Source organism: Eulemur rufifrons, chromosome 2, assembly GCF_041146395.1.
Source record: "Eulemur rufifrons isolate Redbay chromosome 2, OSU_ERuf_1, whole genome shotgun sequence".
Taxonomy (NCBI): Eukaryota; Metazoa; Chordata; class Mammalia; order Primates; family Lemuridae; genus Eulemur; species Eulemur rufifrons.
In genome coordinates, this window is record NC_090984.1 from 55,798,888 (window position 1) to 55,826,232 (window position 27,345).

The window sequence follows — 27,345 nt, forward strand, 5'->3', positions numbered from 1 at the left end:
CATACCTCTTGATCGCTGAAGTGTGCAAAAACATGGCAACAATGCAGGTGCTATTGACTGAAAGTATTCCTAAGGAGGGGGGGAAGCAGTTATTCTGATAGTAAATGATACATTACACTAATATCGGAAGGATTTTTTTTGCATGTGTGGTCAGCGAATAGAATTTTTGGCAGTCGTCTCTCATTTAACTAGGTCTGTGTACAGCACTCTGGAACCTGGTAAGCGCCTCTGGACTTTTTTACAGGCACAGTTTTGGTGCCTGAGGGTCTGGACTGTGGACAAGCAAGAGGAGCCTGCAGGCAGGGCGCGGTCACCTCCCTTGTAGCTCGCCAGATCCTTGGCTCCGACAAGAATGAGTTATCATGCAGCTCCCCGCAGCCTGCCCACCCACCCAGGCCTTTGCCTGACCTGCCTCAGACTCTCAGACTGCCCGTGCTCGGGGGCAGGTCAGACCCCCTCCCTCGCCCTCAGTTCAGGCATTGAGGAGTGTGTGAATGACCATCAGCCTCTCTCCAGGGTACCCAAAGGGCCGAGAGGCGACTGGCAGAACAGCCTGCAGCTCTGTCAGTGGTATCAGCCCTGTTCTGATGGAGAAGCAGTAAGGAAGAGCCTACCTGGGGTTTAGAGTTCTGCTCTCCCTAGATCGTTTTTAATATCTATGAGCAGATTTATAAATAGAGCTCATTCAGCACAGGAAAAAAAAATGCAAGTAAGCCCAATGGGTAGATGAGCCCCAGATCACTCACACGTAGCTGTAGCGGGCGATGAGAGACGCACACAACACCCATGCGCGTGTCTTTGATGCCTTGTGCCCCTCTCAGTGGTCTCCAGACTCAGCCTCCGACTGCAGGGAAGACTCTGTTAGACTGTCGGGACAGCAGGCCAGCTTCTCAGTACGTAGGACGTTTGCCGTCATGAGTTTTTGATTATCGATGTTGTAAAGCCAAGAATTCATTTTTTTCATCCTATTCACCTAATATTAAAGCTCTAGAATCTGAGGAGAGCACAGCAAAGCTTGCCTGACTCCAAAATTATACATGAAATGGGTGATTGAGATATAATTAAAAGGGTAGAATGTATTCTTTTGTTGTTGTTTTTGGTTTTGAGACAGAGTTTCGCTCTGTCACCCCAGCTAGAGTGTAGTGGTGTCATCAGAGCTCACGGCAACCTCAAACTCCTGGGCTCAAGCGATCCTCCTGCCTCAGCCTCCCAAGTAGCTGGGACTACAGGCACGTGCCACCACGCCCGGCTAATTTTTATATTTTTAGTAGAGACAGGATCTTACTCTTGCTCAGGGTGGTCTCAAACTCCTGGGCTCAAGGGATCCTCCCGCCTCAGCCTCCCAAAGTGCTAGGATTACAGGCGTGAACCCCCGCCCAGCCAGACGTATTCTTTTTATAATAACTAGCAAAAGGAAATACAAAATTGGGTAATAGTGTTCCAGGAGAAGGGAACTGATATTTATTTTGTATCTACAATGTGCCAGACAGTTTATATGTTGTTATTTTGTCCTCAGAAATCATATGCAGATGATTCCATTTTACTAGGGAAAGTTGAGGTTTAGAGCTGGGGAGCAATGTGCCAAGATTAAACAGCCAAGGGGCATAGGTCCTGGAGTCAAATCAGGGCTGGGTTTATGCGATCAGCACTATTGGCATTTGGGCCAAATAATTCTCTGTTGTGGGGGCTGCGTCTACCCTTGGCCTTTACCCACTAGATGCCAGTGGAAGTTCCTCATTTGCCACAACCAAAAATGTCTCCAAATTTTTGCCCCTTAGGGGCAAAATCAGACCCCCAGTTGAGAACTATGGCTCTAGAGATTATTTTTTCTCCCATTGCACATTCAGAAGGAAATTTGGGGTATCTTTAAGGACACTAGATGGAATCCTTATGTTTCAGTATTTTTGCTTATTATGGAAGTAGTAAAAGCCATTTTGGATCATTTAGAAAATAGATAAAATAAAGATTTTTTTTTTAATCTTACCACCTAGAGATACCCATTTTCAATGTTTGTTTGCATTTTCTTCCAGTCTCTTTTTCTATGCATATATATGTTGTTTTTTAAATCATAGAGTTAATATTTTTTCTAGATTCTTATGCTTAATATTATGGCAAGAGCCTTTCTCTATATCATAACAAATTAATGTAATTATTTTTAGTAACTGCATTATTTCCTATTGCATGTTTATGCCATTTACTTATACATTCCCCAAATGTTGGACATTGAGAGTTTTTCCAGTTTATCCCCATCATAAACATTGCTTCAATTAAGATACTTGCACATAAACCTTTGTGTGGTTGTCTGACAAAATCTCTAGGATATATATTAAATATTCTTGTGAAAGGAATAGCTGGGCTGAGCTCTGTGCGTGTGCTGCAGGCTCCGTTCCCTCTGCGCTGGCAGGCGGTTTTCTGTAAGTGTCGGCCCAGGAAGGCTGCTCGCTCTCCCTAGCTTCATGGGCAACTTGTCTCACTTGTTCACTTGAATATTACCTTTTTAAAATCTTTTAATTTGATAGGCAACAATGACAGCTCATTGTTTTAATTTGTATTTGATTATTTGATTACCAATGAAATTGAACATCTCTCCATCTATTATATAGCAGTTTGCTTTTCTTATTCTCTGAAATATTTGTTCGTAAGACTCATCGCTTCTTTATTAGAACTAATTGTGTCTCACCACTTAAAGATTTGCTGCTTTCCATATTCACATGAAGACTTAAAACTGAAGTTTTTAAAGCTGTTTAGCGGAAGTAGAGGGAAACTTGGGGCAAGAGGTGGGAGAAGAGATAGAAGGGAATAGTTTTTTTGTGTAAAATTGGAAATTACCTAACCTAGAATTTACTGAGCCCTAAAGTTGGGAGAGGGAGGAATGGCGAGAGAGGAGGTGGTGCGGAAGACACCCGTGAGGGAGTTCCTGCGATGACCACCAGGTGGTGCCATCGGCCCGGGACAATTTGATTTCTCCGGCGTGGAGGAGCTAGGGGAGGGCTACAGTCAGCCGTCATCAGATGAGTGAGGTGCCGTTCACACACAGGGGCCCCTCACTACTCGGACGTCTGTAATTAGCCTGTCAGTGATCATGAGTTGGCCTGGTGCACATGTGTGTGCATGAGCGTGTGTGTTTGTGTGTGTGGAGGGAGAAAGAAAAGGTTAGGGTTGCTTTTACATATACATATATATATATATATATATATGAGACAGCTTTATTGATATATAAGTCATACTATATGATTCACTCATTTAAAGTATACAATTTAATGAGTTTTAATATATTCATATCAAAAATTTTAAAACACTTTATCACCCCCAAAAGAAACCCCATTCTCCTTAGCCATTCCCCCCTTCTCTGCCCCTTTTACTGCCCCCTCGCTCCCCTTTCCCCAGACCCTGGCAACCACTAATCTGCCCTGTGTGTGTGTGTGGATTTCTGAACATGGAATCATACAGTAGTGGTCTTCTGTGATAGGGCTGTGTCCTGTTATCACTCGCCCCAGCCAGCGCGACACCAGCTTGACTCTGTGGCAGGAGGCATCAGATAGCTAGGCAGACTGATCATTTCAGTCAGTGATATGAGTTTTCAGGCCTAATTGGGCAGAGTGACGTTCCTGCCTGGTGGATCATCAGAATCATCTGGGAAGCTTAACTTGAAAGATTCCTGGCCCCCAATCTCTCCAGGAATTCAAATTTGGTAGATCTGGGCAGTCTGGGCTGCTTAGGATTTTTTCCGTGTCCCTTGTGCTGCTAATGACTGCCTGGCTGTCAGCAGTGGGGCTCAAGTGGTGGAGAAAGGAAACCAGTTTGGGATGAAGGCATGAGAAGAAAATGGCCCATCCCTGCAGACTGGCTGTACCAGCTGCAGCTTCTACTCCAGCCCGTCTTGTGGGAAGGGAGCTGCAGCCTTGTCATATGCGACGTCTACAGGCTGCCGCGCTGGTTCAGGTCAGACTGTCATCTTTGACAACAGTGCATATTTGAAGGCCATCAAAACCAATGACGTCAGCCTTCTGTACTGTTCAGCTGGCAAACATCTATAATGCAAGGTGCTGTAGTGGAAAGGGCACTGCACAGGAAGTCTGAAGCTGGCCAGAACATGCCACTGACTGGTCCCTGTGAGCATCCAGGAGGAGTGGATACGAGATGTGACACACTGCACAAGTTAGGGTATTGGGATCACAGGACAAGACAGGACTTTAGAGAAAATCTTTTTCACCTGCCTCATTTCATAGTAGAGAAAATGAGGCACCGAGAGGTCAAGTTCTTTGCCGAAGGTCATATATGGGCTGTGCAACCAGCCCCGGGGCCTGGGAGTCACTGCCTCTGCCTCCTTCTCTTTTCTCACTATCCTTCCCCACATCGCTCTTTTGGGATCTGAGGAATCGTATCCAACTGCCTTTCATTTTAACCATAGTAACGAGATCCCTAGTCATGCGTGCTCTGCTAGATTCTTTCATTTGTATAAATAACACGTGTCCTGCTGAGAGCCAGTCCCCTCCACGATCACAGAAGGAGGCCATTCCATCCACAGATATGTATTGGGCATCTATTATATATTTTCCTTATATGTAAGGAATACTGAGGGAGCTGAGAGAGGTAAGGAAGTTCCGAGTATAACTCAGGAGATAAGGTAGGAAGGCAGGTGCCGACACCTGTCTTCCTTCCACTGGGATCTGGGCCAGGGCGGCTGCAGGAGCCCAGCCTCTATTTGTGTCTCCAATTTGGGCCTCAGAGAATCTTCTTCCTCTCGTACACATTCTTCTCCCTCTGCCTATCAAATGGGGAGGTGGATGGCTACAGGAGTCAAACCCTTTGGGGTTTCTGGATGAAAAACTGTTCAAGATTGACATGACATTGTGGTGGTTGTGCCCACCCACAAAAGTCTCTTAAATCTCAAATCACTTCCTTGAAATGAATTAAAAGTGAATTTATGCAGCAGGGCCACTTTCCCCTAAAATGTGTCTAATGCCACAGAAACAATTAGAATAACATGGGTATCTTTAATAATCTATACCTATTCTCAAGAAATTTATTTTATTTCCGTTTTGGTAAGACACCATCTTTATCCTGTTCTGTTTAATTAAATGCTCCCATCAGCATTAGGTTCTGTTTTGTTTTTTTTTTGTTGTTGTTGTTGTTGCTGTTGTTGTTTTTGTTTTTTTTTTTTAAAAAAAGCCTGGTTTCTGCCACTTTCTGAAAGATACAACGTGGAGACAGAGATAAACCCAGGGTAAAGAGGGAAACTAGTTTAGTTTAGCTGGGGATGTTTTCATTATGTTTGTTTTATTTCATTTTTTATTGTGACATTTAGTTTTATTGAATTCCTGCAGCAAAGGGGGAGTCAGAGCTGTGAGGTCGTACGTTCCTTTAGGTAAAACCAAGGACTATTTGTCTGTAATGACAATTTCCCTTTCCATTGGTGGGAGATGAGCCCTCAGTATCATCTAAAACTCATTTCGGTTTTCGTGGCAGTTTTACTGTCACTGGGAAGTGAGCCTTCTAAAGCCCAGAGGGGCATAAAAACCTTGGCAGGGTTTATAGCGTCTCCTTCAAGCGCGGGCTGGAGGCGGCCGGGGGAGGCGTGGCCGGTTGCTTCTGAAGTCACAACGGATCCCATCACTAGTGTGTCCCTCCCTGTTTTGAATCATGGATTTCAAACACCCTCAAAAGCTCTTCCCTGGTAATTCCAAAACTCTTAACAAATCAATCCTAATAAAAAAGATAAACAAATATGCAGAGGAGCCGAAGGATATTTAGGATATGGTTTTAATTAAAATTTTTAAGTTTTCCTTCTCAAAATCCTGAATGAGCCATTAAATATGAAAAAACACCGTTCTGAGTAGGAAAGCAATAAAGGCCATTACCATTAGAGATTTTGAATCTTATAATAAACAGATACTTTTTCCCAAGTTTTTCTTCTTATCAACACAGGGAGTTGAGTATAGCCACAGCTTTAAAATACTGACCATGGGCACCTAGTAAATTAGACATGCAAACAGATATATTATATAAGATGTAAATATTCTATTTAAATACTCAATTTATCAGTCTATAAACCTGCTTGCTGTTATGTAGCTTCTAGTAAAGGAACTACAAAGAAACACATCCAGTGGGCACTCTAACTGACTGAGGTGTGTTGGACCCATTGGGATGCTTGCCTAAGGTGTAGTTACTTACCTGGACACTGTATCCCATTTGACACTTCTATCCCTGCTCAGCTGGCCCTTTGGCTATTTCTTTCTTCACCTGAATTCAAGGGGAAAGAAACAAACATTTATTAAGAGCTATGTTTGCACCAGTTAATCTTCTCCATGAAATATTTTTATCACCTCTGTTTTACAGAGAAGGAAACAAAATATTCAAAGAGGTAAGATAACTTGTTCGGGATCACATAAATTTTTTTTTTTATTTCATCTTATTGTTATGGGGGATACAGAATTGCAGGTTACATACGTTGCCCATGTACCGCCTTTCCCCCCAAGTCAGAGCTCCAGGCGTGTCTGTTCCCCAGGTAGTGCACGTTGCACCCATCATGTAGGTATATATCCCTCCCTTCCCCACCCCCTCTTCCCGAGTCAGCACCTTCAAGCGTGACCATTCCCCAAATGGTGCACAATGCACTCATTGTGTAGGCATACACCCATCCCCTCCCCCACCCCCCACCTCAGTCTGATGTCCAATTGGTGTCATTCCCAGATGTGTATTTAGGTGATGATCAGGGAAACCAATTTTCTGGTGAGTACATGTGATGCTTGTTTTTCCATTCTTGGGATATTTCACTTAATATAATGGGTTCCAACTCTCTCCAGGAGAACCATAGAGATGTCGTATCTTCATTATTCCTTATAGCTGAGTAATATTCCATGGTATACATATACCACAGCTTACTAATCCAATCATGTATTGATGGGCATTTGGGTTGTTTCCACATCTTTGCTATTGTGAATTGTGCTGCTATAAACATTCGGGTACATGTGTCTTTGTTACAGAATGACCTTTTTTCCTTTGGGTATATGCCCAGTAATGGGATTGCTGGGTCAAATGGCAGGTCTACTTGAATCTGTTTAAGATACCTCCATAATGCTTTCCACAGGGGTTGCACTAGTTTGCAGTCCCACCAGCAGTGTATGAGTGTTCCTGTCTCTCCACATCCATGCCAACATGTGTTGTTTTGGGGTTTTTTGATAAAGGCCATTCTCATTGGAGTTAAGTGATATCTCGTGGTTTTGATTTGCATTTCTCTGATGATTAGGGATGTTGAGCATTTTTTCATATGTTTGTTAGCCATTCTTATATCTTCTTTCGAGAAGTTTCTATTCATGTCATTTGCCCACTTTTTGATAGGGTTGCTTGATTTTTTCTTGCTGATTTTCCTGAGTTCTAAATAGATTCTTGTTATCAGTCCTTTATCTGATGTGTAGTATGCAAAATTTTTTTCCCATTCTGTAGGTGGTCTGTTTATTCTCGTGACTGTTTCTTTGGCTGTGCAGAAGCTTTTTAATTTAATCATGTCCCATTCATTTATTTTTATTGCTGCTGTGATTGCCTTGGGGGTCTTCTTCATAAATTCTTTGCCTAGGCCAATGTCTGTAAGAGTCTTTCCTACATTTTCTTCTAGAATTCTGATTGTATCACGCCTAAGGTTTAAGTCTGTTATCCACCGTGATTTGATTTTTGTGAGAGGTGAAAGCTGTGGGTCCTGTTTCAGTCTTCTACAAGTGGCCAACCAATTCTCCCAGCACCATTTATTGAATAGGGATTCTTGTCCCCAGAGTATATTCTTTCCCGCTTTGTCAAAAATTAGGTGACTATATGAGGATGGTTCTATATTTGGATTTTCTGTTGGGGATCACATAAATTTTTAAGGAGAGAGCTCGTGCATTATAAAGTGACAACCACAGCTAGCATTTATTAAACACAATATTTGCCAGAAACTGTGCAATAAAACCCTTGCAAGGACTATTTTCTTTTCTTTTATCCTCATACCACACCTTAAGGTTGGTATTATCAGTATCCGCGTTTTATAGACAAGCTGATACAGCTAGCATGATGGAGCCGAGACTCAAACCCGAGCAGTTGGATTGCTGTTCAAGCTTTGACCGCCACGCCTGACCTCTGGGTACCTGTGCTGACCAACACGGTAGTCACCAGCCCCACGAGGCCTCTGAACACTTAAAATGTAGCCGGTTTGAATTGGGCTGTGCTCTAAGTATAAACTACACTCCATACTTTGAAAGAGGTGCAAGAAAAGAATGTAAAATATCTTAATGGTAATTTTTTAAATCACTTACATGTTAAAATGATAAGCTGGCTATATAGGGATAAATAATAAATCATGAAATTTAATTTCCCCTGTGTCTTTTTATTGTTTAAAATGAGGTTTAGACAATTTAAAATTATGTATGTGGTACTGCTATATCCATTTGAAAATAGTGTATGAAGAGAGACTGAAATTTACTCATGCCAACATTATTTCTAATTAGTGGTTCTAGTTAAAAGTTTGCTGAGGGGGGTGAGTGGGGAGGTTGAAGCCATTTTTAAATGTAAGTCTAACGTTATTTATGAATTTGAGTTGCTTATGCTTTCTTTACCCCTGTTCCCATGTGTGGGTAAGAGAGAGTGCCATTTTTAAGGCTGAAAAGAGTTCTGTAAGTCGCATTTCCTGTGTCTACGTGGAGTGCTTCACCTGCCTGAGTGTGCATCACCAGAGGCCCATCTCCTGGACTGTATGGCGTGAATTGCTTACCCCTGTCCACACGGCTTTGTGACCATTTGAGTGTGTCCCCTCCATTGTGCCATTGGGTCCTAGCTCCAGGTGCGGTGCCTGGCACACAGTTGATACTCAACAAGTGGCTAAACCTTTCCTGTTGGTTTTGTTGTAGTTTTATTCTTAACTATTGCCGAGCAGAGATTCCATGGATACGAAAGGAAGAAGTTGGGAATATTTGTGTGAGATGGGAAAACCACAGGCCAGGAAAGTATCGCCCAAGGTTCGTAGAGGATTCAGTCTGAGCATCCTCCCACCCCCACTACACACATCACATGCCCTTTCCCCCTGAGGCTGGAATTAAAAAGAAAAAAAAAAAAAAAGGTAATAACTGGTAGAAACTCAGAAACAGAAAAGAATGTTCTACAAAGAGATCACTGTTTGTCCAAAACAAATGTTTATTCTAGCCATTTATAAGGAATGTTTACTGATTTATAGCAGCTTTGGAGAGAGAAAAAGAGGTAGGGGGTCGGTAGTTAATGCAGGTACCGATTTGTAAGGCCAAGTGACAGTGTTCTCTCTCATGGCCCGGAAGGCCTTGCCTGACCCAAATCAAGTCCCCTTGTCTTAAGTGGAGGGAACTGACACAATGGAATAATTACATTCCTAATCCACGTACCCTTGGTCCATGGTAGGGCACTGCTCCCCTGGCCAGTGTGGAACCTCAGAAAGGGGACTGCCAGCACCAGGCCGGCTGATACAGAGGGCTCCAGGCAGCCTTGCCAGGCCCGGCCAACTCCTATCTCCACCCCGTGTGGAATGAGCCCATCACGGTCTCCGCTACCCTTGTTCACACCTTCCCCTCAACCGTATGTTCCCAGTGACCTGCTTGCCTGTGAAGGCCAGGCTGGCTGGAAAGTTGAGCCTTAACAGAAACCACCAAAGAGCTTTGGGTCTGTAGCAGAGGGTCACCTCCGCTATGGTGTCTTGGTGTTGATGTCATCTGTCATTGCTCCCCTCTCCTACGCTTCTGCAGATCTCCTTTACTCTTTTCCTTTGTGTTGGACGCTATCTCCTTGGATGCTGGATCACTCAGTACGAACTTCCTACGCATTTACCTGGCTCCGGTTTGGCCTCTGATGTTCCACGTATCTTGATTTCTGCCTGCAGGGTCCTCACTGCCACTGCCCTTTTTCCTTGCCTGAAAACCTTACATATTCTTCTCGCCTCTTTAGCCGGCACACCGGGGGACCTGCAGTTCCTGTGGGTGAAGTCACTACATTAAGCTAAAATAATCCTCCCAGAAGTCCTCCTCTAAGTTGTACATATCTTATACAGGAGCAGAATACCACACGTTAGTGAGTGCTCACTATCATGTTAGCAGAGAAGCTTCCCCGAAGGGATGACACACAGGACCTGTCATGTCATTGACAGCAGGGAAGTGGGGCTCAGGTTCTGGACAAAGGATGTCATCAGTAAGTGCAGTTTCAGAAGAAAGATGCTGTGGGGGCTTTAAATAATTGGAGGCAGTAGGTCTCTATGTGCAACCAGATGCTCGAGGCCCAAAGTCATATTTTTTGACTTTTTCACATTTTTGTCCATATCCCCACCTACTGCTGATCACCACCACAATTTTTTGTCCCGTTACTTTTCAACACTAACTGATAACTCAAATTAAGCTCCACTCTGACCCTCAGTCTAGTCATATAATTTCAGCAAGAATGACGGAGTAAAGTTTTTAAAAGACAAAATTGGGCCTTAGCCTCAGCATACAGACGTGCTTGACTTCTATACACATTGCCAAGGTGAGACCTCACTTCAGGCAGCAAATAAAAGTTATACGAAGGAGCAGAAAGTGCTATTGCCAATCACCTATTCAAAATGGCTTTTTTTTTTTGAAACCTACCAAAGCTATCCTAAAAAATGCCTCATTTCGAAATTATCTTATTTTATTTTTGAGGTTTGTGCTTATGTGTTGGGGAGGGGTGGGGCGTTTGGTGGCTGCCGAAAAATTAGTTAAATTCACAAAATAAAATCTGAACTTTTGCAAATGAGTAAACAGCCCAAACAAACACCACTTTGGAAAAAAATTCGCATTTTCTCCTTTTGAAAAGCAAGCAATGCCTAAGCAAAATACCTTAAAAGTCAACTAAAAAGCTTTTCTAAAATAAACAGCTTTGCTTGTGATCCTAAATTGGGACCACATGTCGACGTGAACGCTACAATGCAGCGCGCTCAGGATCCGCGTTTCTGCCTTCGCTGTTTGCGTGCCTCCAAGTAGACGATGATAATGTTGCCTTTGGTCCCCAAGGAGCCCGCGTTTTTTAGATCCTAGGATGAGGGGGAAAGGCAGAAGAAGAAAGAAAAGGAATGAAAACAAATGCCTGTCAAGACAAAATATCTGAACAATGGGTTTCGCTTTGCTTATCTGCCCACAGGCTCAGCCCAGTTCAGATCTCTCCTGCAGAGACAGCATAACGCCAGCAGGGTGTTTGCCCACGTGGCTGTGTCGGGCAATCCCTGCGAGGGACCAGGCTGGAACTCAGAGCAGAAGGACAACGCTAGCAAACTGCCTGGGCCAGCCTCCCGCCCTGAGGCAAATCAGTGAATAAGCCAATTCAGCATAGATGGAATCGTTCCTCTGTTTTTCTCAATTGCCAAGTGCTGTGGGCTTCGGGGTCACTTGTCATGAGTTTAGAGAATGTGAATATTGCAACAGAAGCCCTCACCATTCTACTAAACAGCTTAAACTAAAGTTTGTTACTGGAGGGGAGGGGCGGAGTGACGAGGCGACAATATCCATCTCTAAGTGTAATTGATCATGTGCTCATTTTCTCATTCCAGGAGACGAATTTCCCTTCCCCTCTAGTGCTCATGGTCTCTTTCACCAAACTGACACTTAAATTAGATACACGTATGTGGACCTTTTTTGTCCCCTGTTACTGGAGGGCAAGCTCCTTGAGAGAAGGGATTATGCATCTTGACTGGGGATAGGGGAGGCCTGCCCTGAAAAAAATGAGTAGGATGAACACAAGTATCAATTTAATTACAATCATGTACCACATAATGACATTTCAGCCAACAGCAGACCACATAGATGATGGTGGTCCCATAAGATGATAATAACTTATTTTTACTGTACCTCTTCTATGTTTAGATACACTGATACTCTCTGTTGTGTTACAGTTGCCTACAGTATTCAGTGCAGTAACATGCTGTACAGATTTGTAGCCTAGACGCAGTAGGCTAGACCAGCAGTCCCCAAGCTTTTTGGTACCAGGGACCGGCTTCATGGAAGACAATTTTTCCACTGATGGGTGGTGGGGGCAAGAGGGGTATTAGATTCTCATAACGAGTCAACATGGATCCCTCACATGCGCAGTTTATAGTAGGGTTTGAGCTCCTATGAGAATCTAATGCCACCGCTGATCTGACAGGAGGTGAAGTTCAGGCAGTGATGCCAGCCACGGGGAATGGCTGTAAATACAGATGAAGCTTCGCTGGTTTGCTTGCCTGCCACTAACCTTCTGCTGTGTGGCCCAGTTCCTAACAGGCCACAGACTGGTACCAGTCAGCAGCCCAGGGGTTGGGGACCGCAGGGCTACACCACATAGCCTAGCAGTGTAGTGGGCTACACCATCTAGGTTTCTGTAAGTACACACTATGTTTGCACAATGGTGAAATCACTTAACAATGCATCTCTCCCCATCATTAAGCAACACGTGGCTGTATTTAGTTTTAGGCACTGATGCTAATAAAAACCTCAACTGTTTTCAACCCCTGTTGCTTGATACCCCAAACACAGGACTGTGATCACTAGAATGAAAAATATGTAAGATCATTAATTTAGGCTTTGCCAATTGTGTTATTAAGAAATGTTCATTATATAATAAAAGGTAACATTTATTGAGTGCTTATTACATACTAGGCAATGATGTAAACATTTCACATAGACCAGCTGATTTGATCCTCCCACAAGCATATTATCCATGGTTAAAAAGGTGGAAATTGAGGTCCAGTGAAATTGGGAGGTTATCGGAATCGCAGAGTGTATGACAGAATGTGGACTTGAACTCCAGGGCCCTAACAAGAAGAAACTATAAAAGTGTCTTTGTATAAAAGGTACTTTCTTGTCTGTAGGTCTCAGTATATGAAAGTAGTTGCTTTTTATAAATATGTTTGAATTTTAGGGCTCTCATTTCTCACCAGAAATCAAGGCAAAAAAGGTCCTAATACACAAGTAATTTTGAAGAAGGACGTGTACAGAAATGACTCAGTTCTTTTCATTTCTTCGTTTTACCCCCTTGAATTACTTGGGTTGCATGAAGCAGAAGCATGGATACTAGACATCGAAAATCTTAAATCCCACTCTTATGCTGGCCATTTTTTTCAGGCTTTTCCTCCCCCATTTTTAAGGGCTAACTTGTTTGTCTTTCTCCAGCCCTTTCTTCTTGCCTCTGTCTTCCTCGTGTCCAGTGGGGACCCTAATGTTCAAAACTGCCCTGCACCTTCTGCTGTCAGGAGTCTGAGGGAAAAAACAAAGGAGTCCAGGCATTTGCTGGAATAACCTCTCCGGCTGCGTCTGTCACCCAGACCGTTGACAAAAGAAAAACTGGTCCTCGATTCATAAATGATGTATCAAGACCGCGGTGTATTTTTAGCGTGTGCTGTTTGTGGTAAAGTAAGTGAAAACTGCTGGATCCCTTCCCTTCAGCTGAATGGCTGGTATTCAGGCGAGTGTGCCCACCCCCTGCCAGACTCTCCTCACGGAACCCCCCTTTTAGGAGGTGGGTGACTGGCTCCTTGGCACCAGGCTGCCCCGCCACAATCCTCCTTTATTGTCCAGCACGATGCCCAGTCGCACGACTCTCTGGGGCTGCGGGTGGAGGAGGACACCGGGGAGGCTCTGCTCGCTGCAAGCTTGTCAGGCTGTTTGTTACCAAATGTGAGGCAGAGTCTGCAGGGCAGGGGCTCTGTCTGGACGCTCCAAGCCCTCTGGCATGGGGAGGGCACGCAGACCCAAAGGAACCACAGTAGGAGGACAACAGCTGGCTTCCCATCTCGGTGACTCTGCTGATGCCTGCCTCTGTAATGGTCATTGGCACTCTGGATCCTCTGAGTGAGCTGGAAACTATAGAAGCCCTGTTATTCTGATAGGTTGTTCTATCAGCTTTGCTCTGGAGCTAGAGCTGATCTTTGGAAGACTGACTGAAACCCCCTGTGAAAGGTAGGAATGAATGGGCCACGTAAGGCCCTGTGGGGCTCTCCTGGTACCATCTTGGAGTGGAAACCCTGCTGGAATCCAAAGGGCATCAACTTGCTGAGTGGCTTTAGGCAAGTAACATTCTCCCAGGGCTCACTTTCTGACTTATAATTCTGAGCATAATTCTTGTCCTACTGACCTCACTAGAATGTTTTTAATAAACATATGAAAGCACTTTGAAACTATCGAAACCGTAACATTACCAAAAAAAAAAAAAAAATGAGTTGGGCAGTGGTGCCGGCCCCATCTATGTTCTTCATTTCTGACCAAACTTGACTTCTATCAAAACTGCTCCCACCATCCCCAGCCAGGAGAGCTCTTGCATTGTGGTGTGATGCCATCAGGCTCTGTGGAGGATGTCACTTGTGCCTTCAAGGGAGGTATTTACCTCTAATTCCACAGAATTAATGTGAACGGGAAATGGTGCAGCAGACATCTGAACTAGAATGCTTATAGCAGCACAATTCATGATTGCAAAGATGTAGAAACAACCCAAGTGCCCATCAATACATGAGTGGATTACTAAAATGTGGTATATGTATACCATGGAGTTCTACTCATCACAAAAAACAATGGTGATTTAGCACCTCTTGTATTATCCTGGATAGAGCTGGGATTCTACTAAGTGAAGTATCACAAGAATGGAAAAACAAGCACCACATGTACTCACCATCAAATTGTTATTAACTGGTCAACACTTAAGTGCACATATAGTACTAACATTCATCGGGTGTCGGGCAGGGGGGAGGGGAGAGGAAGGGTTGGCACACCTAATGGGTGCGGTGTGCACCATCTGGGGGATGGACACTCTTGAAGCTCTGACTCAGGTGGGGCAAAGGCAATATATGTGACCTAAACATTTGTAACCCTGTAATATGCTGAAATAAAATAAATAAATAAATAAATCTTGATCTTAAAGGGGATGCTTCGGTGATCTGGATGCTATATGGAAAACCATATTCTCCAGTGAAGAGATAAGTGGAGTTGTTCCTATAATTGGAAAGCTCAATTAACTCAGATTTTGTTTTCTATGCACAATATTTTGGAGAATCAAATGACATCAAGATAAGGTGTTGATACCAGAGATTTAGTCTAGAACTAAACAACTAAAAAAATCCAAACAGTACCACAAAAAGCCCACGACTATTCAAAACCAGGTAAAATTTTGGGAGTCAGTAGATATTCAATTCTCCTGCTTGTTCCTCCTCCTGCTGCTGCTGCTGCTGCTGCTTATTCTTCTTCTTCTTCTTCTGAAAAGACATACAGATTTATTTAACCTGTATATGAGGAGAACCAGAGAGTGATTACCCACCCTCAACAGGGTTCAGAAACTTATCTACTATCCTAGTCTCAATTTTCATATTTTTGTTTACTAGATACTGACAGCTGATCTTCAGAATCACTAAGACAGGATCTGAAACCCAGAGGAATTTTTCAGTAACCTGGAAAAATTAGTGTCCTGTTCTGGGCAAAGGAGCATTGGAGTTGCTGGGCCCCAGCTGGTGGTCCTTGGGCGTGCTGCTAGGAGCTGTGTTGAGAGTGGACAATCCATGGGTGGCAAAGCTTGGAGCTGAGCAGGTAGCCAAGGCCAGCGAGAGACTGAAAACAAGGGCAACTGCCCAGCTAAACTGCCAACCTCGAAGGGATATGCAGAGGAGGCAAAATAGAGGCAAGTGGCAGAGGACGGGAATGCAGAAAAGTGCCAGGGTGTGAGCAAAAGCTTGGCAGATTTTTAAGGAGGGTTCCAGCCCAGGCCAAGTAGTGGATTTAAGGGCTCTGACCCAGATAAGACCAACTCAGGTCCCCTTCCCCTTCTTTCTCACTCCGTGCCCCCCATTGCTCTGGGCATTATGACCGAGTGGAACTTTATTGCCATGACAATACAAGGAAAGTCTACCAAGGATTTGATATCTAGAGCTTGGAAATAAATAGCTGCGTGGTACCGATTCTATTATAGAAAGCAAAGTTTATATAAACAAAACTCAGCTTAAAACTCATTTGGCAAGAATTAAATATTTTCCATTTATTCTAGAGACATTTGGAGAGTGCCATGGCTGTGTTGGAAACAGATAAATAAAGCACCATCACAAGATAGAATTAATTAGTTGCCTGAAATAATTTCAAAGCTGTAAGTGAAAGATCCTGTCTTTATCAATGCTGGCATTCTTTTCTCAAACCAGCAGACTTTGGAAACGTCACAGACTTTTGACTCATTTCTCTCCTGTGCACTGCTAGAAATCTTATTTCTACTCGCATTGTGGTCACCCTAATCCTAGTCCTTGTCACTTCACTCCTGAGTTTTAGCAAAGTCTTTGAGCAGCCTTCTTAACTTTCCTCCACCCTACCTTTGTACAGAGATCTGCTGTCTATACAACCATTTATTGCTTATACCACAATAAATTATATTGAGGAATATATCTTATTACATACTACTAGCTTATTTTGTTAGTCTTGAATAACCAACTAGAACGGAGAACCAGCTAAAGGACAGCAACCATGTCTTTCACATTTATATTTTCTATAGCACCTAATGTAATCACCAATGTGTGGTGTGTGACTAAAGAAAGTCTTCCATGACCTAGATCTGAGTTAGATACCTCCTGTCTACACAACCGTGCCATCCTGCTGTATTCCAGGCACATTATAAGTGCACTACAACTGGCTGCATTATCTTTGTTTCTCTTTATATCCCTATAGACCGTAAACTCTATGAGAGTAGGTCTACATTTATCTGGTTCATCATTGACCCTCTAGTATCTCATCTAGATTTTGACATATATGATGTGCTCAATAAACGTTTTTAAAATGGATTAAATAATTAATAACTTAAAAAATGTTTTTGGTTATTAGTGCAGTTAATGTGAGATAGTTAAGGAGACTGGGATGAATGGACCAAATAGCATCCGTAGCATCATAACATTTTGGTTGACTTGGCTTTAGGGACAGTAGGAGAACATAATCTGAACATTATAATGAACTAGCATTTGGTTGTATATGTAACTATATAATTTTCAAGTTATTTTATTTTCTATACTGGTTTAATTGTCTATAAATTTCCATCTCCTGGAGTGCAAAGGACAGAGTTTTTTTTATTTCTACATATCTCCCACAGTTCCTACCTCAGTGAGTGTTTCTTGATTTGACATCATTAAATGTAGTTTTAAAAGAGCCTGTGTTCTAATATATCTGCCTAGTGCTAAACATCTGTTGCTTCCTAACAAGTGCTGTATTCATTTTAATGGCACTGGTGCACAGAGGTAAACAGAGCCTTGGCAGGCCTTCCATAAGGGAAACTGTGTTTGCTCCCTTCATTAATTACTAATGGAGCATTAAGACATGCGTTCCCCCTTGAGCCAAGTTGGATAATTCCTGGCACTTAATGCTAGGGTGCTTTCAAAAGTTGAGACACGTATTGACACAGCGGAGAGCATGCCCTATAGCAAGCACAGTGGTGGCTATAGTGCCAAGATTATACAAAGCTTCAAATATATCAATACCAAGTATACCGATATGTCTGTTTAACCTTTGCAGCTTTTGGGTTAATGTGGAATAATAAATATGTATCCCAAGAATATCTCTGAAAGTAGTTACCACAGTATGAATTGGGCAAACCATCAGAAAAATACAGAAAGGTTAAAAATAAAAGGATTTACCAACGAAATACAAATCAACAGAATGAGAGTGGCAAGTTAATCAAAGAAGTATGAGTCAAAGTATGATTTGTCAATCAATTTTTATTTAGCAGCCAATTACTAATACAATTAAAATGAAGATTTTATAGCCTTGGACATATCAACTAGCATAGCATCAAAATGAGAAAGTGAAAACAGCAAGTAATAAAAGAGACTGATAGTCACTCTTTGTTAGTAGTAGATTTGAACACATAGCCTTCAGATTATGATAGATTAAACAGATAAAATATGAATAAGGACATAAAATAATATAGTTAACAATATTGAATAATTGGCTATATTTAGATGTTTATGGGTTTTATTAAATACCTATTTTATATATTAACATGGAAAATTTCCAAAAATAATGATATGATAATCTACAAAGGAAATACCATTTTTTTAAATGCAGAAATTTTGCAGGCTACCCACTCTCATCACAAAGCAATGAAATATAAATGTAAACAAAGCAAACAAATAATCCAGCCACTTGGTGGTGTCTGAATTCGGGGACTAGAGGAATTGAAGGAGGTAAGATGGTCTTTTTAAGATTAAACTTTAATCAAACAATAAATGAAGACAGAATGATACAAAGTCGCTTCAAAGAGACAATATGATTCCTAGGACACTGAAGTCTAGCCACGATCCTACTGAATATATTAACATTTCCAAAGGAAGAAAATGTGTCAATCTGAAGAGGAGCTGGTTCAGCCAAAAAAACAAATGCAAGTACTGGTGCTCAACCAGGGATAAGGGAGCCTCATCCAACTGGACTTAAATAATCTGGCTTGTTGGCAAAACCATCCTTCTTCTCCCCTCCACCCCCCAGGCTGGAGTGCAATGAGGTAGTCCTAGCTCACTGAAGCCTTGAACCCCTAGGCTCAAGTGATCCCCCTGCCTCAGCCTCCCAGGTAGCTGGGACTACAGGCATGAGCCACTATACCCAGCAAGGTCGTACTTCTTGAGAAGATGGAAGCATGGAGTCATTTTCATGTGATTTGGCTCTAATTTCATGCACACCAAGGCACCTTTTGATTCTGAATTGGCCTCTCATGTATAGGTCTGCGTACAGGATGCCTTAAGGGAGCTGTAAATGTGGGGCTCCTGTGTCCCAGTGGGGTTGATAAATATGAAGTCCTTCTAAGATATGGTCTGCTCTGGTGCTGGAAAAGGAAGCTTCCTGAACCTCATAGGATGTTAAGGTTATAAAAAAAGAAAGAGTACAGAAATTAACATACATTATTATATATAGTAAGTCAAGTAAAAATGCAATATAAGTTGTATCTCATTCACTGCTGTGTTTTGGTGCTCAGAACAGGTTTTGATGTGTATGCGGTACTAAAATATTTCTCAAAGACATGAAACAAGTGGGAAAGTTTAGAATTATTCAACAAATGCTGGTGGGATAATGGGTTAACTATTTTACATACACTAAAATAAATAACATATGAATTAAAGAGCTAATTTAAAAATAGGAAAAATAAAAGAAATATCCAAATATTAGTAGTATTTCTGAATGGGCAACAACTTTGTAAGTTTAGAAGGACAAGAAGGAATCATAAACGAGAACAACAATGACAAATCTGACTATATAAATATTAAAATCTCATGATAGCAAAATATTGTAATAATGCCCAGAATCAAAGTCAGATAGCATGGGAAAATATTTGCAGAAAATGTGATGGCCAGAGGCTTGATATCTTTATTATATAAAATGTTCAGACAAATTGATAAGAGAAACATTAAAATTTTAAGAGCATAAACAGACAACTCATAAAAAAATTAAAACTAGTGAACACATGGGAAAATATTTGCACTAGTAATCAAAGACATTCAAAATAAAACAGTAATTTTAAAAAATTTAAATTAGCCAAGAAAATTTACAAATTTATTTCTATAAAAGCCAATGCTGGAGAAGATGTTGTAAAAATACTATTCTCATATTTTGTTGGTGATATTTTATAATTTGGTACCTCATTTTTGGGAAAACAGTTTGGCAATACAATATCAAGAATCATAAAAATGTTTATAGCCTTTGACCCAATAATTTGACTTCTGGGAATCTATCCTGAAAAAAATTAATTCAAAATATGGAAAAAATTAAATGCCTAAAATAAATTGAGAAACACTAAATGTGTCACAATAGGGGAATGGTTAATATGTCATTGTACAGGCACAGGATTAAAAAACTACACAGCCATTTATAATTATAGAAATAGAGACCATACAGCCAAATAGAAAGATGTTTGTGCTTCGATATTAAATTAAAAAATGAATAAATATTTATGTATAAAAGATATGCAGAGGAGAAAAGATTGGAGTAAATATGCCAAGTTCTAAGTGGTTGAGCTAGAAGAGCAGGATGACAGTGACTTTTTTTTCTTTATCTACTCTTTTTTCATAATGTGCTTTCAGCCTGTTGTACCTGGATGGCAGTTGCCTCCCACTCTCGCCCCTGATCTTGCCCCAAGCTCCATGGACAGCTTCCAGAGCTCTACCCACCTGTGTCAGTGCCACTCAAGTTCCAACTCGTCCAGGAAGCCCTCCCAGCCCACCAGCCAAAAGAAATTCTACCTTTTCCATGCTCCCATAATTCTGTATTAACATTTCTATTATAGCACATACACAGTTCTCCTTGTGTGGAGATGATGTATGTAAGAGTGTGTCTGTTTCTGCAACTAAATTTCTAAACCTCTAGAGGGCAAGAACCATTTCATTTATTTTTCTCTTTTCACAGCATAGAGCACAGTGCTTTGCCTGTATGGTAGGCCTGAATAAATACTGAGTGAAATGAATTTAATTGCACTGCCATGAACTGCTTCTGATCCCTTGGCAGGTGGAGCTCATGAAGGACTGCAGCACTTGGGTCCCTTTGGCAACATCCCCAACATCGTGGCAGAGTTGACTGGCGACAACATTCCTAAGGACTTCAGTGAGGATCAGGGCTACCCAGACCCTCCAAATCCCTGTCCTGTTGGAAAAACAGGTAATGGACATGCTCTTGGGTTCCCATGGAAAGTAGAGTCTTTGGGAAAAAATTAGAAATTTGAACACTAGCTACAAATATTCCCAGAAATTATATTTCTATTCTGATGAGCCCATATGTATTTGTAAGTAGATGGGAAAGGGAAATGTATTCTAGAACCTTTGTGTGAATTCTGGTGTTCACATACACCCATACAGGACTCCCTTGCCATGGCTTTACCTTCTTTCTATCTCTCCCCTTCTTTGGGAATTGATGCTCTTTTCTGTACTTGTTACTCTTTTACTAAAAAGGGAGAACAATTTTTTTCCTCTTCTATGGTACAACTTCTGTTTATTTTTAGTGCCTTTGGAACTGGTTAGTGCGTGGATTATCCATGCCTGTTTGTTTTTCTTACTTCTCTTGAATATTTTAACTATGTCACACATCAACACCCAATTAGCATCTATCCTAAAGTCCTGTTTATTTAAGTGCCAAGAGGTAGCATGAGGGAGAGGGGGTTCAAGAAAGTGAGAAATTGGTTAAGAAAGAAGGTTGAAATTTTCCATGCTACTCATGTATCCCTCCCATTTTCCTACCCGCTAATGCCAAAAAGAATGGTGAGTGGGCTACACTTACACTGGGCTTTGAGCAGCTTACCTTCGTGATTAAGAGTAGTGGCTCTAGACTCAGACTCCCTGAGTTCGCACTCAAAGTCAACCTATGTGACCTCAAACAAGTTACTTAAGCACTTTGCACCTCACTTTCCTCATTTCCTCAAATAGAGGAAAACCAGGGTTGGAAAATGGGTAGGAAGAAAGACCAGCTCAGAGTTTGGAGAGCAACAGTCTGTACCAGGGTCTGGTTAGATTGATTAGATATAATATAAAGTAGTTGTTCTTAAAGTGTGATCTCAGGACCAGCAGCAGCGGCATCTCCTGGAAACTTGTCAAAATGCAAATTCTCAGGCCCCACCCCCACCCCCAACCTATTAAATCTGAGACTCAGGGGGTGGGACCCAGCAAGTTCTGTTGTAACCAGCCCTGCATATGATTCTGTTTTGGGAGAATGGAAAGAGACCCAGAGTTTGAGTCAAGAGATCTGAGTTCTAGTCTTGACTGTAAATAGTATGTCACTTCACTTCCTTGGGCCACAGTCTCTTCAGCTGTAAAGGGAAGACACAGTCAATGCCTTAAAGAAACATTCAATGCAGTTCTAGGTTATCCTGAGAAAAGAGAAATACAGACCTATGTAATCCAAGCACTAGTTTGTGTGCTTAGGCGCTCTGAGGGCAGTGCAGTCAAGCTGGGCTGATACAGTTGGATAAAACCCCAACTTCAGACACTTTCTTGTCCCAGGTTATCTGCCATTTCCTTGGCTATCCTTCCATTAAGCTAATATATTCCTTATTTGTTCTACCACAATTTGCATTCCAAGAAAAAAAAATCAGTTGCTAAATTTAGCCATTATTTGTGAGCAATTACTTGAAATCTGCCTCACAAAGAATCATGACACAGCACAGCACAGTTGAGCAACCCGAGAATGAAACCTTGACTTCCCCTTTCCATGCATGCTGTCCTCTGAATCACGGCCCACTCACTCACCCTGGATAGAGCAGAGCAGCGGTGCGGTGCTCAAAGAGTCGTCTCCCGGCCTCGGAGATAGGATGTGAATTTCACAGCACATTTTCGGGCCCTAAGATACCTTCAGTTCCCAGAGCAGGTTTTATCTCTGCATCTCAGTCTGCGCCCACTCAGAGGTACTTGAGAAGGCATTATGAATAGGTTGTAAAACTGCCACATGCAGACTGCCTGAACTCTCTTGATTTTGTATTCCTTTCCTACATGTTAATTGCCGTAGATGTAAATGTTAGATAAATAGCTTAGTAAAAAGTGGGGAGCCACATTGAGCCACCTTAGAGATTTGTTCAAAATGTGAATGGCTTCCACACTAGCTTCATGTTGCTGAGAGCTGAGAGGCTGCATGCTGAAAGCTTCTGGAAGGCTTCAGAGAGGTCTCAAGAGCTAGACAACCTGGCTAATTGTCAATACACCCCCTTTCAGTGTTGATTGCAATGCCTCATCATCCCTTTGAAATGGGACCCTCTTTGTCCCCCGAGCCCTGCACAAAATTCACAATCCCTGCCCTGTCCCCTTTTTTATAGCTGTCTAAAATACATTAGAGATGGGGGGAAAAGTGACTCATTTTTAGAGCGTCGTGCCTGGTAATGATAGGGCTTGGGTAAAAAGCAGCAGCCAAGAGGGAGAGCCTTCTTTCTTTGGTTTGAATGGAAGACATGTTTTATTTCAAAAAGCAGTCATAGCATAAACTGTCATTTAAAGGGAGGTGGTGGAAAGGAAACTAAAACATACTGCAAATCTATGATGTCCCAGGTATTCTATATATGATCATCTCTACTCCTCAAACAACTCCTTAAGGTAAGTATGTGATTATTCTCACTCACAGATGAATAAGTGGACTTAGGCTAAGGTAACTTTCCAAAGGAACTAACCCTATCCATCACGTATGAGCTGAGATCTGATGCTTGAGCTGTGGTCTGTCTGACTCCAAAGCTTAAGCCGTTACCACTGTGACACACAATGTCAAGTACAGTATGGAAATTGTTGCTGCTATATAATGTGCTTTCTCCACGAAGCTGAAGAAGTTTCTAAAGAGTTCACTCAAGAGAAAATAGAGTGAGTCACGAATGCGATGGAAGTATACAGGTTAAGGAAATACTTGCTGTTATAACAGATAAAAAATGTTAGTGGCTCAACATAATAGAAGTTCATTTCTCACTCATGGGAATCCCTTTCAAAGGTGGGTGAGAATGTGGTGGGGGTGGATAGTTCAGCAACCCACACTGTCATCTTGATCCTTGACATCCACAGTTGCTCTGTGGGCAAGATGTAGCCAGCAACTCAGCAGATGGGATGGGGAAGGGAGAAGGAGTAGAGCATGATACGGGAGGTTTTTATGGGCCAGTCCTGGAAGTGGATACATCACTTCTGCCCGCATTCTATTGGCCCAAACTCAGGCATCTGACTCCACCTGATTGCAAAGCAAGGCTGGGAAATTAGTCTAGCTATGTGCTGAGGAGGAGATGGAAGTGAGTTTAGTGAACAGCCAACAAGTCTCTGCACAGGACTTTGGGATGAGCAGTCTCATCCAACAGGGAAACTGGGTCCCAGAGGGAAAGTGATGTAGAGAGGCTGATGTGAACAGATTCTGACCTTCAGATGTCTAGTTGTTTTTGATAAATTATGTCTTAGAATGATAATAAATACCTTGGCCATTCCTCAAAAACCTTTGACTGTTTGCAGTAGATGATGGATGTCTAGAAAACACTCCTGATACAGCCGAGTTCAGTCGAGAATTCCAGTTGCACCAGCACCTTTTTGATCCAGAACATGACTATCCAGGCTTGGGCAAGTGGGTAAGTCCAATCTCAATTGTTAGTAGATTTTGCACTCTGGTGTTCTGAAGGTACTGATGGCAGAGATAAGCAATATGGGTGGGGAAGAGAAGAAAAAATGTTGAGAAGCTGATTTTTCAGAAATCTCTGGTTGAGAGGGACTTAAGTGATTACCATTCCAAACCACACTTATGTGCAAGGCAGAAATATCCCAGAACCACCCAAAGAGACAGCAACCTAACATCGGCTACAGTCTCCGTGTCATACACATCCTAAAATTTCACCAGTGTTTCATGCAGCTCTTATAGGATTTTATCAAAAGTATATGATTTTCGAAAAAAAAAAAACTGAGAATACTTGCAAATTTGATGTCTAGACTAAGGGAGATGATCTCTGCAGATCAATGGATAAAAGGATGCCAGAACTTAGAAACAGAAATATGTAATTCTGCTTTGCAGAAAGAGAAAAAAATTTCCAAAGTGCGTAGCAATGAGCTTGCTGTCAGTCCCAGCAAGTACGTATGGAGCTGTCAGCTAGGGGAGTTGTTTATAAGCACTTAGAAAGAGAAATCATGAGCATTTGGCATCAGTGTGCTAAAAACAAGTCTTGCCAATCTAATTGTACTCTTCTGTTTGCCAGCACTATTGATTTACTTGCCAGCTTGAGGAGGGAGATGAAGTGGGCCTGGTGCATTTGGATTTCAGCAAAGTCTTTGACAACATCTTTTATGATCTCCCATTAGGAGAGGTGGAGAGATACAGCCTAGGCAATAGAATGCCACCAAAAGGGAGCTTCTTAAAGAGTCCCTGTCAGTAAGGAGGGAGATTTCACATGGTCTCCTGCATGTCTTAGCGCTAACCCACTGCACATTTTTATCAGTGTTTACAATAAAAATATATAGAACACTTCTCAGATTCTCTGAGGATGACACAAAGTTGGAAGGGATAGCACCGTATGACAGAATTGGGATTCAGGAAGATCCCAACAGGCTGGAACAATGAGCCAAGCAAGAGCACAATTGAATAGGGATATATCTAGGCTCCTTTAGGGTTGGTCTATGTAATCAAATGTTGCAGCCCCGTGAGAAAAGTGGGAAAATACCTGGGAGTGTCAGTTCACATATAACAGTAGGTGGCCAGTTCGTCTGTGGAATGAGTGAATGACCAAATATTCCAAACTGCCTAAGCCCTTCTAAAGTCCTCCATCCCTCTCAGCTCATTTCTGGTAGCTTTGTACTTCACTGAGAATATCGAAATCTCGAAACTAAACTCCCTCCCTTCCTGCTACACTGTTTTAGAGAAAGATGTCCCTGCTTGTTAATGACCACTTTCATTTTTTTCAGCATCTTGCTTGAGCATTGCACTGAGTTAATTCCCTCTGCCTTCAACTTACACACATTTGCCATCTTAAAACAACAAAGGAACAACACCCCTAAATTAATTTTGCTCCCTCCATTTCATATTATTCTATTTCTCTTCTTTTTCATAAGCAGTTCTGTTAGGAAGCATTGGTTTGTGGAACCATTTTCAAGCCTACTAGGAGCATTAAACATGATGAATTCAGTGGAAAAACATCTATGGGCTCTTGAATAGAAGATTGAAATCACAAAAGCCTTCTATAAAAAGTTACTCTTTTAGTAACCTTTCATGCTATGTTAAAGCATGAAATTAAGAAAGAAGAGACTAAAGTCAGGAAGGAAATAAGAGAAATAATTCCAGTTCTGACAGTGGTGAACATAGTGAAGAAGGGTGAGAATCGAAGACATTTCAAAGGAGGAAAAAACTAACTAGAATTAGTATATGACGTAAATATACCGTGAGGAGAAAAGATGAAATATGTCAGGTTTAAATTAAATGGACCATGTGGACTTTCCCTCTGAGGGCATTTTGAAAAGAAAGAAAAGAGGAACAGAGGGAGGAGGGAGGAATAAAAGAGAGAAGAGAGACGGAGGGAAAGAGTAGAAGACCACAGAGGAGCACTGGAAAGGGGTCCATAAGAGATGGGCAAAGTATTCCCAAACAGAGGCCAGGGCCAGGTTCAACAGGGAGCAAGTAGGAGATACTGAGCCTGCTTTGTTCCAGGCACTGTGCTAGATGCCCGCACACAATAGTCATCAGTACATGGTGCTGATCTCCGGTCTTATGGTCAAGAAGAATTACATGAAAATAAAATGAACCCACCTTGGCACTGTTCAGCTTCATGTTCTGGCTGTACTCTGTGAGTCAGGTGCAATTACTGGGAAAGGTGGGACAGAAAGGTAGAGGAAGATCGGACTGAGGACCAGTGTGGCTGATTGCTCCAGTTGCCACTGGGGAAGTCAGGGCGCTGAGGAGGGCAGCACTGAAGTCTCAGGTGGGAGGGCATCCAGCTTGATTAGTAGGCTGGAAATGAGAGAAAGGAAGAAGGATAGAGACTAAGAAAGATCTGGGTAAGGGCGGAGAGCCGAATTGGTGCTGTGTTGGGGTGGGAGAGACAAAAACTTCTCTCTGTCCAACTGTCCTCACCTCTTCTTGAAAACCTTTATGGATTTCTCTGACCAAGTTCCACTTACTTCCAGCACTCCGGTAAGAGGCCACCCCCTCTCCTTCATGCTCTTTGATTCCTTGTCCAAACACTGACTTGGGTTCCTCTCAGTCATTCCCATTCCATGTCTTCATTTGAGCTAAAGACTAGAATTTAGGACCACATGGAAAAGGAAAGTACTATTACAGATCAATGACCAGGAACAATGTTTACACACCTTTTATCATCTGTAACTATATGTTTGTTTAAACTTAAGTTTCCTTGTTTATTTTCTCATCATCCCCTGGCAATAAACCATGATTTGTGTGATCGTCACATGGAAGTGTGGATTGAGTGCGTCTTGCTTTTCTAAGCTGGGACCCACACGCCTTCCTCAGTGTTTATACAGAATGATAGTCTCGAGCTTGTCTTCAGCTCAACCATCCTTTAAGTTACCAAAGTCATTGTCTTTCATGATAGAACTGCAGACAAGTCCCTGCTTCCTTATGTGCTAATAATGCTTCCCTGTTTTTGACATTAGCTGGAGCTGAACTGCTTCTTTAGCGATGATTCACATATTATAAATATCAGCGTCTGCCTTGTTTCCTGCATTTCTTTCTCTTTGTTATTGCATCAAGACGCATTTGTTAAATGCTCATCATATGCCTTCCAGGCCCTGTGTTAGGTAATGGGAATACAAAGATGAATAATAATTATATTACATAATACAATAGTAAATGGTAATATTTATTGAGCACATACTATGTGCCAGACACTATACTAAATACTTTACCTCAGTTATCTCGTTCAATCTGTCCATGCTTATCA

At 42.0% G+C, this 27,345-nt stretch overlaps 1 protein-coding gene across 4 annotated transcripts in view; it reads left to right on the forward strand.

Moving 5' to 3' along the window:
* Positions 1 to 27,345, forward strand: part of SCG5 (secretogranin V) — a 52,515-nt gene that overhangs the window by 17,321 nt on the left and 7,849 nt on the right. For 2 of the 4 annotated variants that reach the window (XM_069462015.1, XM_069462034.1), the window contains exons 3-4: positions 20,475 to 20,624; positions 23,924 to 24,036. In XM_069462015.1, coding sequence (XP_069318116.1) covers positions 20,475 to 20,624; positions 23,924 to 24,036 — 263 coding nt within the window. The remainder of the gene's footprint in view (positions 1 to 20,474; positions 20,625 to 23,923; positions 24,037 to 27,345) is intronic. The other 2 variants (XM_069462025.1, XM_069462043.1) reach the window with 1 other exon arrangement.